This window comes from Periplaneta americana, chromosome 3 (genome assembly GCF_040183065.1).
Source record: "Periplaneta americana isolate PAMFEO1 chromosome 3, P.americana_PAMFEO1_priV1, whole genome shotgun sequence".
NCBI classification, from domain to species: Eukaryota; Metazoa; Arthropoda; class Insecta; order Blattodea; family Blattidae; genus Periplaneta; species Periplaneta americana.
The window spans coordinates 146562768-146578006 of NC_091119.1; the positions used below are offsets into that span (position 1 = coordinate 146562768).

General features: G+C 35.5%; 1 protein-coding gene across 3 annotated transcripts in view; it reads left to right on the top strand.

Moving 5' to 3' along the window:
- Nucleotides 1–3822: 3822 nt before the first annotated feature.
- kn (EBF transcription factor knot) overlaps nucleotides 3823–15239 on the top strand; it is an 872483-nt gene continuing 861066 nt past the window's right edge. For all 3 annotated transcript variants that reach the window (XM_069821751.1, XM_069821752.1, XM_069821753.1), the window contains exon 1: nucleotides 3823–4133. In XM_069821751.1, the coding sequence (XP_069677852.1) occupies nucleotides 3958–4133 (176 nt within the window). In that variant the 5' untranslated portion in view covers nucleotides 3823–3957. The remainder of the gene's footprint in view (nucleotides 4134–15239) is intronic.

Consider the following 15239-nt stretch of genomic DNA (forward strand, 5'->3'; position numbering starts at 1 on the left):
CCCTCGAATACCATAAAATTCTAATATTTCTATATGATTTCACATGCGTAGACCCTATGTAATAGGGTGTAGACTATAACGAATAATGTAACGCTAGTTCATCTTTATGCGTAAAAAGATTAGGCCTAGGTGTATAATTCTGAACCGCTGACATTAGGCCTATCACATTTATCACGTGAAGACTTACATATATTGAAGCTTTGAAGCGTCGTCTTTTTCATAGATATTTGTAAGCCTTAGCTGTAATAACACTGCCCAAAACATAAAGGCTAGGTCTGATTTAAGGTAATATTTTTACGATTGTTTTCCGTTCAGCTTAGTCTATGCCTTCGGAACGACAGTTTTATTATGTCATTTATAGGCTTACCAATTTATTAATGAGGATGATAATACGTTATTTACTTACTTACTGGCTTTTCAGGAACCCGGATGTTCATTGTCGCTCTCACATAAGCCCGCCATCGGTCCCTATCCTGTGCAAGATTACTCCAGTCTCTATCATCATATTCCACCTCCCTCAATCAATTTCAATATTATCCTCCCATCTACGTCTCGGCCTCCCCAAAGGTCTTTTTCCCTCCGGCCTCCCAACTAGCACTCTAAGCTTAAATGCATTTCTAGATTATCCCAACGTGCTACATGCCCTGGCCATCTGAAACGTCTGGATTTAATGTTCCTAATTACGTTAGGTGAAGAATACAATGCGTCCAGTTCTGCGTTGTGTAACTTTCTCCATTCGCCTGTAACTTCAAATATTTTCCTAAGAACTTCGATCGTAAATTATGTGAACCTATGTTTCATTGTTATAAGATACATTAAATTTCACAACTTATGTAGTAAGATGTTGGTAGATCTATTAAGTACTTGATTCTTGAGTATTACTGATTCAGTCATGTAGGCCTATTTTAAATATGACTTGTAAAGGTACAGCTAGTGTTAATGTTAATAGGCTATTATGTGACTTGTTCTGGTAAAAGTAAATAGGTCTATGATCTATGGGAATAAACCATGGAAATTACTAGGCACCTATTTAGACCAAGTTATTGAATTATAGACCTAGGTCTACTCAAAAGCGATTGTAAGTATTTTCTAAATTATTTAGTTTCCTCTATAATAATTTTTACTTTTCTTCAGAAATCCAGTAGATAAGACATGATAGGCTACAAGGCCATTGTATGAACAGAATATAGACTACACTAGACTCTCGGTAATCCGGCCCTCAGTAATTCGGCCTCTCTAGTGTACTTTCTATCACTTCTACTGTAGGCCTAATAGTTTTCTGAGAAATTTGCACCGGTGCCTTGTCATAGTCTACACTACCTATATTACGTAGACTGTACGCCTACACCTACCTACTTATATACCACGTCTACACGCGTCGGCCACGTGTGGAACGTTCTAGTTTCGATTTAGAAGTGCAAGTGATGTGGTTGGCGCCTCTCATAACATTACATTTAGGCCCTAATGATATTTTTAAGCACTGAGTAATACGGCACTCTTTCTAATCCGGCATCCCTCTCTGCAAGGAATAGCCCGATTAGCAAGCGTCTACTGTATAAACAATTAGGAGTAGAGACTACATACGGTTTCTGTGGGAAGAAAATTTAGTCTATCTCCACTTTCCTGCATGGAATAGAACCCAATGCCGCTGAGGTTTTAGTAAAAAGTAGTGTAGGCCTACTTGAATTCAGAGCTTACAGTGGTGGTGGTGTGACGATAAAGAAAAATAAGAAGAATGCCAATAAAGATAAATACGATCCTGAAGGAAAGTGGACCATGCCATATACAGTCTAACAGGCTATTGAAATTGGAGTCAGGATAGAACACTGATCTGAAATGTAAGGTAAAAGAAGAAATTATGTGTAACGTACCCTACAAACGAGAAGCCTGAACAGTAATATGCAAGAGGAAAGATTATAGCAACCTCAAGACAGAAATTGCAAGGATGGTGAGAATTTAATGGTTATAGACTGTATATAAGCCTACAGTAGACTAATAACTAACCTGAAAATTAAATAAATTTCAAATTGGGAAAAACTACTGAATGAAACCATTAATAAATAGCTTCCCATCAACTTGGCAACGAAGTGGACTAACACTACTTAGTTGAAATAATGGAACAAGGGAATAAAATGGATAAGAAGAAAATAAGAATTCACAAAAATTCTTTCTCCTAAAGTAAAATGACTGAAAATCGTAGTAAGTAGGCCTGTTGTTGCTAGTTTGTGATGAAATACTTCATCCCCTTTCATCTAATGATGATTACGGATGAAATGTCTATAAGATATCGTAATTCTAATTTACTGTTGTTACACTTAGTCTAACTCTTATCCTCAGATGCGACAAAAAGGAAAATACAGTTTTAACGGTGTAATGTTGCAATAAAGGCAGCAGGAAATCTTCTCCACTCACTTTGTTCACCATGGAACTCATGGGATTTGCAGCTAATCGAAACGTTATCCATTTGGTAAGAATCCATGAGGTAACTCGAGGTACTTTCGGTCTGTGAATAGGAAATATGGTTTTATATAGGTCTGTAGGTGGCCAGTAATGGTTATAACATAATATGCGCGTTGGTATCCTATTTCTTTGAGAATAAAATCCAAAACATCGGTCGGTGTAGTCGAGTATAAGTTAAGTTATGCCGAGATTGACAAAGCTAAACGCATCGGCATTAATTATTAATATTTTAGTTAGAACGTAGTTAATGGAAGAGTTTTAAGAGAAGATGAAGATATTGTTTGCATATTGCGTTGACCATAAACAAGCTATTTTTAACGGGGCCCAGCCCCTCGATTAGAATGCTGGCGCAGCATAAATAACGGTCGGATTGGCGTAATTGGGAGCGCTGTGTGTGCCCCATTGACCTGTACAGATTGCGGGCGCCCAGCGCCGATTTTTCACGTCCGCCTCCGCCGTCCCCAGCGTCGCGTGTATCGCCGGGAGGTCTCGGAGCGCCGGGCGAGCACGGATTCCCTGCCTCTGCCACTAGAGACCACCACCGGTGCTCTGGAAGCCGCGATGCCGGAGAACGGCGGCGAACCCCCTCGTCGGAGCCGTCCTGCGCTCGCCACCTCCGCCGCCCCTCCCCCCCAAGCGCGACCGTCCATCCCCACCCCTCGCGAGAAAACAGATGATAATGCTATGACACTGCGGGGCCGTCCGCGCGGTGACGTCACTCGGCGATGATTGGTCGGCGCGGGCCTCCGCGCTCCCTGGCGATTGGCGGCGGCACCTCCCGAGGGCGTGGTTGGGAGCCTCCCGCTCGGAGGATCCTCCACCCCCCGTCTTGGATTTCCCACCCACCCTCGAGCGCGCGAGACGAGTCCGCCCGCACTCGCCGCGGTACAGTGCCAGTGAGAGTCTCTCCCTGGGAGCTTTATGTGTCTCCGGGGGGAGTGGCACGCGTGCAAGGGGGTGGAGGAACAGGGCCGCAGCTACCCTCGGGGAGAAACTCTCGCGCCTGAATACGAACAATATTTGTGAGCAACACGCCCGCCTTCTCCCTACCCCACAAGCCATCAAATTGTCTGGTCGCAGTCGCAGGCATTCGATGGTTATCTGCTGGTAGCCGAGTGTTGTCAATCACGGCATGTCGAGCGTGTGAACCCAGTGCAGTGCGACGGCGGACACGTGCTATGCAGTGAGTGCAGAGGCCGCTCCGCTCCGCTCCGTCAGCAGTCTTCCCGCCTCCGCGCCGCAGCAGAGTCGCAGCAGTTGTAGCAACCGGCCCACAAGACGCGGTCCGAGGACTTTACGTGCGGCGATCGTGGTTACGCGGGGGCCACGGCGTCCCCGTGGCCAGCGCTGTCGTTGCCGGCCACCGCGGCGGCAGCGGCGGCGGCAGCCCCGCCCCCCGTGGAGTTGGATCCCGTCGCGGCCGCGTGGGGACGCAAGCTGTACCCGCCGCCCGGAGTCGGGGCCGGTCCCACGCGCGGGGTCGGTCCCGGAGGCCTCATGTTCGGCCTCCACCACCACCAAGACGCCGCCACGGCCGCCGGCCTGCACCACCACCACCATCACCACCACCAGCCGCGCGGCCCCGTCACGAGTCTGAAGGAGGAACCCCTCTCCACGACGCAGCTCGCCGCCGCCAGGTCGTGGATGCAGCCCACCGTCGTCGACCAGAGCAGGTCTGAAAGTGATCAATTGCACGTAGGCCTAGTGACCCTGTTCTTGTTCCGCCTACTAAATTTAAAATTAATCATAGATTGAATTAAAAATCAGAATAAACAAAATGAGTTTAGGAAGCGGAGGACTGGAAAGAAAAAAGTGCCAATTGCTTTCGGAATTAAGTAAGAGCAATAATTTTATTCCTAGAAAATTGAGACAAAATGAATGAATTGTGTTGCATTATATTTTAAAGGGAAAATTTACCTGAGTTCAGAATTAAAGCAGGCCGGTTAAAAAATAAGAATAACTTAGGTCTAACTATATTCTAGAATAAAGAGAAATGTCTTTTTAACTGGAGCTAGAGATAAGTAGGGGCCTACACAATTTAAAACTAAACAGAAAGTAATATAATGGAGCCTAATTAACTGAATTTGTGACTAAAAAACAGTAGCCTATTTTAATCATAAAAACAATACAAAACTAATGATCAGATTGTGTTTAATTAATTGGGCTAATTAAATCGTAAAACAGAGCTCGAAAGATGGAATGAAATAAAATATCGAACTAAAAGAAGTGATATTAACACAGTTAAGAATTAAAAACAAGGCGAATTAGAAGATCAGAATCGCTTCTTTCGGACTGTACGTTATTGTAGGTCCAATAGCGAAAGTAAACCTTTGAAGACTGGAAAAAATATCAGCTGCTTTTGCAGTTAAGAACGATAATTTTATTCGTGGAAAAGTTAGACGGAATGAATTATACCTGTGTCGAATTATTGGATCAGTGTCACAGTTAAAATAAAGTTACCATTTTAAAGATAAAATTTTATATTATTAATTAACGCAAGCCGGTACAAAAAATAAAATAAGGCCTAACTGTATTTTAGAATAAAGAGAAATTTCTTTTGAACAGTAGCTAAAGAAACTAACGCAATAAAACCGAAAATAATAAAGACGGATTAACTGGATTTGTAACTAAGAAAGGGCAATATTTAATTCACAAAAACAAACAAAACGGCTGGTTAGGTTTGTTTAATTAATTAGTTAAGTTGGAAAACAGAGCTTGCAACTTAAAATGAAGTAAAATACCTGTTATTGAATTTAAAGAAGTGATATCAACGGAATCGAGAATTAATAAAATAGATTAATTTTAAGATCACAAGAGCCTTTTGGAGTGTAAGTTATTACATAACAAAAAGTAAACTTTTGACTAGAATTTAGATCTAAACGGAAATCTAGTTATATACTGCAAGATTTAGTGAATTGGTAATGAAAAAAAATGTAGCTAAGTTATCTAATATCTTTATTCGTGGAATAAGAAATGAAAGTTGACAAATGACGTTCTCAGCTTAGCGGTAAGAAAGTTGTTTGAATTTGCTTTAGATGACCTGAATTTTAAAATGACCGAATACTAAATTTACTATGACAAATTAAACTAATTTAATCGCTAAATTGTCACCAGTAACATTTGAACGAAATGTCAATGCCACGTACACAAACATCTAAATTGAATTTAAAATGACACACAGAGCGGAAGAGTCCAAATAAATGAATAAATGTGTAAATACGTAAATTGATCGATAAATAAAAACGGCAAATAAAGGGACAAATAAATAAACTTAATTTTGATGGGAAGAAATGTAAATTACATAGTGAATCAGTGGTGAAGAGTAAAAATGAATTTCAATGAAAAAGCTTGTAGCTTACAAATACTCAGGGTCTTAGAAGTATTATATAAAAATGTGTTTGTAGCTTCATGTAAATAACATTTTTAATCCTGCTGATTTGATGTAGAGAAATAAATAACAACAATATCTTACAAATAAGAGACCTGCTGTGAAATGAGACTAGATTTTATATTTTAAAATATATTAAAAATCTATTAAAATCAAGGTAAATTGTATGACTAAAATTTAGTTAAACACCGCTTTCTTTATTACGCAATAAAATAACGTAAATATATTTTAGTATTATTGTCCATAATTCAATTAGGCCTATTTATAATGTATTCTCTCTCTTGAAAGTCTTGATAAAAATCAGTTTCAATTTATAAAATGTTACCGCTTTAAAATTTAAAATTTTCTGAAAGCATATGGTGTAAATAACTTAGTAATGTAAGTTACACTTGTTGTCTGACTCGATTATTATGAACTCACACAAACTAGACACAATAAACCAGGCAACAAAATAGGGTATAATGCGTTTTTATTTAAAAATAGGCTATATAGGACTAGATATTATTGAAGCAATCTAGCTGTAATTTATAAAGCAATATGCCTGCCTAAATTTAAAATAGGCCTATCTTAAAATTTACAAACTGCCTTTGAATGTGAAATTAACATTAAGTAAATGTTTCAATAGGCCTATAAGCCTACATGGCGAATGCAGACGTTTTGATAAATGGCACGGTCGTCCAAGAATGAGATGGTTTTTTAAAAATAGAATCCACGCTACTAGGACTAGGTAGCCTATTCACGATTACCTTATTTTAGCTCATATTTAGTTCTATTAAAATTCGTGGAATCTTGCGTCGACGTCTAGCTAAAGCTATGAAATAATGCGATGGTGAAGTCGCAAGGTAAGCGTCGGATGTTAAAGTAATTCAATTACCAATTGTACGGGCCCCATGCGTTGTGTTTTAGAACGAACAACGCAAACAGATACGGTGTGTACTGCATCCCGTGACATGCACATGTGAAACTCCGTACGGACGTAACATCAAATTCTCGTCCAAACAAACGCAGTTACGGATATTGTGTTTGGATAAATGAGCAAAATGTTGCTATCCGTTCTCAATTTAATCTCCTTATAGGCCTATTAGGCCTGTTTTTTAATTGAGATGTAAAATTTTTCATCAATATTTAATAATTGAATTGAATAATGCTACTTAATTTTGTTTTATTCGTCAAGGAAATATATGCTAATTTGTTGATACTTTCACAATGTTTGTTAAACCGTAGAACCTGAGTAAAAAGATGGTATGTTAAGTAAATTTTCCTGGAGTAAGTTATTTGCATTGTCATCTGTTCTCGCCAAGTCGTTAACTTATTCTCAGTGAATAGTTTCTTACAGCTAAAAAGAGTCATTAGAAAACAGAAAAATCAGAGTGTTTTGTTTTACTAACATGTATGAATAGCCTAATTATTGACAAATATTCGTAATATTAATTAGAATTCTCTACAATTTCCAAAAGAATAAGTAGATATTGACGTTAATCTTAATTCTTTATAATAAAATCCTACATTAGCATCAGTAGGCGTAGTAGTCTAAGCTTATGTAGTTGTTAAAATAATTAGATAGATAGATGGATTTATTGAGTAATATTATACATACAGATTTTATATTATCATAATTTTCTCTAAAATCCAATGCACGGGTCTTCTGACCGTACGTGCTTTGCACCCAAAACAAGTCCTCTTTTGTAGGCCCCCCCCCACCTATGATTACATCCAACTACTCTCTAAAAGAACACACATATTAAAATGGAAATGGCACAATAAAACACATCATATAATATATCCTAACATAAAATACATAAAAGTGTACAGTTGGGTGGAAATTAAGTTTCCTCTTGTCAGTTCTAGTCCAACTAGCCACGGTACGATTAACAGGTTGTCGCTTGTAGCCTTCATTTTCAGTAAGATTTTCTTCGAGTTTAATTAATCATGAAGTTTATTATTTATTACTGATAACTCATTATTTTACTTCTAGAATAAGTTCTCCAAACACAAATGACAGCGTATAATTGAAAATGTTTAAAGTTTTTTGTGAGAATGAAATAACATACAAATATTAGTCGACGTTTTAGGTTTTCGTTACATATTGGACAGTACTGTGTTATGATAGTTACGATAAAACATAAGTCGTTATAGGATTCCATGTAAATAATGTAACGCATTACTCCTATGAAATATTTACAATGTAGAATATCACTTTCCGCTCTGATTCCATGAAGAGTTTGACGTACGTTTCATTGTTGTTATTTACATTGAACAGGGAAATATTTAAGCTCAAACAATTTCAATAAGTTTAAAATAATAAACGGCATAACAGGATATCAAGAAGTTTGCTATAGCAAAAATATAAATTCTACGACAGATTGAAGGATGTATACTAGCTCAAACTAAAAATAAAAAAAATATCTAGAAGATAAGAAAGTAATTGCAGAAAAGACTAAATTAAGACAAAGCATCAAATCTTGAGAAGTGATTTATATTCGTAATAAAGAAAGAAAACGTCAGAAATTAAGTTTAATCTAGAAAGAAAGAACGTTGGGAGAGAGAACAGATTTAAAGAATATAGGCTTAGTTCATCCCTGTAGGCCAAACAGATTTTAATTGTGACATTAGCTATTACTTTGTAAACTACAGATAAAAATTATCCCACTCAACAAAATAAATTTAAAAATTAAGATTGATACAATTTTAGTACATGAAATAAATTAACTGAAACATGTCCTTAATATGAAGTACTGACTGTAAGGAAGGGCTTGTGTAATTTGGAATTAAATTTATCTTCAAAATAGATTTAGATTAGATACTTTGAACAAGTAAAACAGATAAAATTTATATCCTTTCCGTAGCCTATTTTATATTGAACGTATCGTTTTCTGAAAAGTCGAAGCGAATTATTGTTTGGAGAGAAGAATGGCCTAGCCCTATTATTAGCCTAATAGTGATTTCAGTTACACTAACTACTAATGTTAAAACAGTTGCCCGATCGCTGATTTGAGGTTAAATGGTTTGTTATCTTCATACTTTAGTTTGAAACGCATACTTTGGAAAGGAATGGAATTTAATTGACGAAATTTAATTACGGTCCCCTACGATTTTTTAATTCTTTAATTGAGTATAAGATGAAGACATTTCCATGATTGCCATGTTATTGTAAAGAAATAAATTAAAATAATTCGTTGTGAAAACAGCTATAAATAGCCTATTCGTGAGGCCTGTTTATGAACAGGTGTTGAATTATTAGTGATTATATAAAATTTCTCTTTCATTGCAAAGGTTTATCAGAGACGATGTGTTAATAAACTGACATAGAATTATGCTGGAAATAGAAACTAAAGTATTTAGAAAAATCCTGCCTACAGCTCCTTTGTACAGATAAGTCTAACAATAAATTAAAATAATTCGTTGTGAAAACAGCTATAAATAGCCTATTCGTGAGGCCTGTTTATGAACAGGTGTTGAATTATTAGTGATTATATAAAATTTCTCTTTCATTGCAAAGGTTTATCAGAGACGATGTGTTAATAAACTGACATAGAATTATGCTGGAAATAGAAACTAAAGTATTTAGAAAAATCCTGCCTACAGCTCCTTTGTACAGATAAGTCTAACAAGATCTGCTTTAGATCAGAACTTGATTCCCATCCTCAAGGAACCGTCAGGTTACTATCTGGAAATTTATAAAATATTCCATTTCATATATTACTTTTATAAACGAGACAAGTATAGGCTTTGGTAATCTGTAGTCTTTGTTCACAAAAATAATATTTTAAATATTCATATGAGTCCTATGTATTGTTAATAAAAACATTTTATCAAGAAGTTTATTCATGGACGTAGTAGGCCTACTCGAAAGTGAACCAAATTTTTCGTTATCATACCATTTAGGCCTAGCTATGCGTTGCGACAATTCAGTTTTTCTATTAAGTTTAAAATATTACAATTTATAGGGCCTATTGTTTATTTTATTTAACAATTAATCGGAATGTAAACCAAGTAAACTAATTTAATATTATATTGTATTGTATTGCATTTATTTACATTCCATGGTATTCGTACATCGCTTCACATCTAAAATATGGAACATGTCAAAAAAGAAAAATCTTAATAGTAGGCCTGTTATAAAGTCTTAATTATAGTCACAGTCTACAGTAGTTGAAATACATACAGAAGAGTTTTACAATATAGTCTACAACACAAAGGATAAATACTTAATACAAGACAGAAATATTCATGAAGCGTTGTTGAATGTCATAAATTCACCTGCAGAATAGAAGGCGTGAGAAATGAGATATTTCTTTAATTTGGCCCTAAATAATCTTGTTTTGAGTTTGATTTTTTATAGCCTATCCATAGGGAGGCTATTAAAAATTTTTATTGTTATATAACGCACTCCTTTTTGATAGCACGATAGACCTGCCGATGGAGTATGAAAGTCATTTTTGGATGCGTATTTATGCTATGAACTATTGAATTAGTTAGGGGAGACTCGGCTAATTCCGCAATATCAAGAAGTAAATCGATCATATTTTTAACAAAATGTTTATTGAAAAATATTATCAAGATATGAAGACATGGACGAAACCTTTCATTACCAAATAAGGTAAAGAGATCTATTAAAATGCAAATATATTTAGTTGTACATACATTACAGTTGAAAAAGAACAACTCGGGTAATTCCGAAACAGTGCGGATAAATCCGCAATAGGACTTGGCTAATTCCGCAGTCGTAAATAATTATGAAATACATTATGAAGGTAACATAAAAGGAACAATTTATATGTAACAATGCTCACTTTCTTCACAGCTGTGTAGCAAAACACGAAAAACAGCCAACTTTTGATGTTTCACTGTATTGCCGACAGAGGTGTCGACAAATATTCTTGATTTTTTCCTATAGCACTGCAGAGGACATGCCTCCTGTTGACAGCTTCTCAAAACTTACGTTCACGCAATTGTAAAGCCGCAGTAAAATCATATATACACTACTGCGGAATTACCCGTACTATGGAATTAGCCGAGTTTCCCCTACAAAGTTTTCACGATTACATAGAGGAAGTTTATTAATTAAAAAATATATTGACAAGCCGTGGGCATTATTTGTACTTTTTTGAAAATGGTCGTACACGATTCCCTAGATTATGCACTCTAGAAAACTAATTTTCGTTTTATGAATTGCACACAAAAATGTTTATAATCCCAAAAATATAATATTTGAAGTGATTTATAAATTATACGGTGCAAGTTGATGTAGCCTAGCCTACAGAATAAAGTAGATATATACCGAAACTAAAGCACATTAAATTTAATTGAGAAACATACCAACAAATGATCTACCTATTGTAGGAACTGCCCATTATCCCACACACTTTTCGTAACGCTACTGAAGATTACTCAACATGCAGATATTGAAAAGAAAATCTTAAATTTGATACACATTTCTAAGAGTCCGAGCACAATATATAGGCCAGAAGCCTTTGATTTATATCATGTGCTTGCACACGATGACTAACTTGTATGTGGTAGAAAAACGTACCCAATTCTTGGAACATTCGCTTCTCTTCAGATTTAGTTCCTTGAATATATAGCTGGCTTTTTTTTTTAGGATAATGCAAAATTGTATGAAACACCACACCCATAAGTAAGTTATGTGCATTGTCTGTGGCTGTTTATTTCCTCCCACTTCTTCCTTTGCTTTGACACAAAACTGAGTCAGTTCGCCTGAATAGACGAAGTAATATTGTACGCTTTGATGATGAACCTCTATGAAATTCTTCTTGATAAATTTCGCATACTGCTTCCACACTACTTCTGCCATCTCTACCAACTACGTATGAAAGAAAAGAAACTCTACAAGAAATTATTAATGTATAGTCTACTTGTTTTAGACAGTCCCTTACACATATTTCGTAAAGATCCAGAAGATTACTGAACATTGCTAGAGATAGTGGAAAGAAAATCTTCATTTTGATATGATATGGTGTGATATTTGTCATTTACAATAAACGGCTGTTATGATGGACCATCACATTTCTGCTTTTCGATTCACCATCCCTTTAATACATATCACCCTTTTCTATTAATATATTCATTTGCCAAGTATTTCTTGATTACTTCCTAGTCTTCTGTTTTAACTGAATTGCTATATATCCTTCCCTATCTATCCTCTTCTATTCTCTCTCATACCTAGACCTTCTCTCTCCCATTTCTCGCTTTCGTATTAAATATTTCCTTAATAATTCACATTTTTTCATTCATTTTCTTGTCTACTCTCAAAACTACCTACTCTTAATCATTCTTTTCCAGCTATTTTCTCCTGAATTAATTGTTTACACGTTGACAAACATAACCATGAAGTTAAAAATATTACTTAGCCTATAACTTTTAACTTAGCTTCATGATATTTATTTTACTGTTTATTTAACTAGGCAAACGATACAAAGGCGTGATACACTCTCTGTGAAATGATTTCTATACAAACCGAGCCCTGTAGTTTCTTGTGTATTATATTATCTTTCTGTTGGAATTATGTCCACCTACAGTCGCACAGCAGAATGTCACGGGTGTGACGTATGTCCTACAGTTTCATTGCTCAACACAGTTTTGTTTATTACACTACTGTTTTATCAGTAAAAGGTTATCAACTCACTAACTGGAAATGTTTTTTATAAATAAATAAATTAGTTTGTTGCTAAAAAATATAGGCCTACAAGGAAAATTGTAAAATGCAATTACAAAAATTCTAGCATTCCCTTAAAGAGAGTACGGGCAACTAAAATAAATTTATTATTTTCTTACATTATGGAATTACGTACGGTCTAATTACTAAAATAATCACATTTCCTTAAAAATAAACATGCAGGGGAGACTGTTGTACCTTCAGCATAGTGTACCTTTGAACATTTGTTGTTTTTTAATTTTTTGTGCTACCTAGAGGACTCAAACTGAAGCAGAATGTAGAGAAAGCCGCTAAGTAGCTCTGGTCGTAGTTTCGGTTTAATTTATTGCAAAGTGTGAGTCCTATAGATAAAATATTTTTAGTACCAAAAGTGAACATTTCGTTCATTGATATATGTTTTCTAACAAAAAACGAAATTGTATTTGTTACGAGTATAGTGAGTTCCCTATCATTTGGTGAGTAGTAACGTATTTTAATTTCCATGATTTATTCGAATCTCTAGTTTTGGAAGCCGTGTTTGTTTAAACGTGCACCCTTTTGTACATTTGAACACAAAACATATTGTACCATGGAACATGTTCCAAGGTACATGATACTATCGGTTTTTGTTTTTCTTTTATTTTAAGATCATGTCATGAAGTAAGTTAGAGTTAAGAGGCCCCCAATTGATCCGGATGCCTTGAAGAAAGCTGTTGAAGCAGTTATTGCTCCTCCAGGAAATAAAATCTAAATCAGAGAAGCCTGCTCTGCTTTATGATGACAAATACATTTTAAATATGATTATTAGTTTTTACAGCTATATTCCCACCTATATTCCATGTATTCCAACTTACAAGAGGGTATGTTCCAAGGTACATGAACCTGTTGTACCTTTGAACACATTACATATACCTTCATTTTATTTTTTTCATCCTTAATAGATCTGTAAAACAGGAAAATACATACGGAAAGTTGTAAATTAATCTTCAATAATTATTTCAAGCATTTTGTTCATTTAAAAATTTTCATTTCATTTCCTCTTCGATATTTTGTTCTCTTTGCCCACATATAACTTATAGCCTACATATTGATTAACATCCTTTGTGTTCATATAGGCCTACTATTGTACTACACACATCGGTTAAGAAGCAATTTTAACTTCGAGTTTTAAGATCACGATCATTGGCTTCAATCCCGATCAAGGAATGTATATTAATCATTTGTGAAAATGTCTTACATTATCTCAAACATAGAGTCCGTGTTCGTACAAATGTCATATAGACAGTATCACGTCTTTGTCTTGTTTGTCGAATTAAATAAACAACAAAAGAAACATCAATGAATTAATTATAGAAATCCAAAGAAAAATAAATTTATCAAAGCCTAATTTATTTATGATTTGAAATTGAATTCCGTAATCCGTTACTTAATATATGCAGAAATGTACTTACTTAAACATGACCTAAAAGTAAAGAAATACAGTATATATGGCGCATATCCTGCTCTTACACTGTCCACCATATCTCACAGAATCGACCTTAGGTTAAACCATGATTCCCGTCAGCTTCATATAACTTATAGCTCAATGGAATTATGTAATTGCTACAATTATTTTCCTGGAAAGAGACATGTCCTGAGAGCCTGCCCTTATGGCGAAACATTGCGTATGCATAAGCACCATGCAATTAGAACTAAACTGGCCGATGCCCTTAGAAAACTAAAATACACCGTCTATGAATAAGTCCACGGAACTGCCGACAATGGCAATAACAGACGAATTGACATAATCGCCATTAGCGAATCCCCGTCTTAGGGTATGATAATCGACCCCACCATCAGGTTTGAAACGTATAAAGGACAGCCTGAAGACGTACATGAGGAGAAACGAGCAATCTACGTTCCAACCATCCCGTATTATAAAGATAAATACCAACTTCACGATATCAGTGTCACGGTATTGATGTTTGGAGCAAGAGGAACGATACCTAACTTCTCTTCTCAATTCTGTAAGATCCTAGGACTGCACAAATCTTTTCTGAGTGAACTGGCCCTCATAATTAGAGAATCAGTCAAACTTTTACGGAACCACCTATATGGACTTAATTCAGTGTACTGAAAAAAACTGACGCATCATTACCATTTTTCTTTCTCTTATTAGCTTTCATTGCTTCTTTACTTGTAACTATTTTTATTCTGTAAACTGCCATTGTTTGTTTGTTTGTTTGTTTGTTTGTTTGTTTGTTTGTTTGTGCACTTGTTTCCCTTTTTTCTTACTCTGTTATCTTTCATCATCTATTTATTCTTGTATTGTTTTGTATGCTTTGTCTAATGCCAGCCTCTAATTTGAGGAAGCTCTAGTAAATTAATAATAATAATAATAATAATAATAATAATAATAATAATAATATTTAACTCAAAAGATACGAAATTGAAATGAGTATAAAGTTCATAGAAAGAGTAGTACATTGCAATTTGGAAATAATTACTTCGGAATTGAGCTTTCATTGATTAAAAATATAGAAGTATTCATGCACATACGGTATCTACTCTAAAGTGTTAATGATCAATTATTTTTAAACCTATTTTCGTAAACTATGATTATGTTGCATATGTCTACTACATTTTTACCGAAATGTTCCAAAGCTCTGTTGACACCACGCAGTGTTTGGTCACTTATCAATGAGAACATTCCTAGAGCAAAAATTATTAAATATCTTAATCTGTCTACAGGAATTG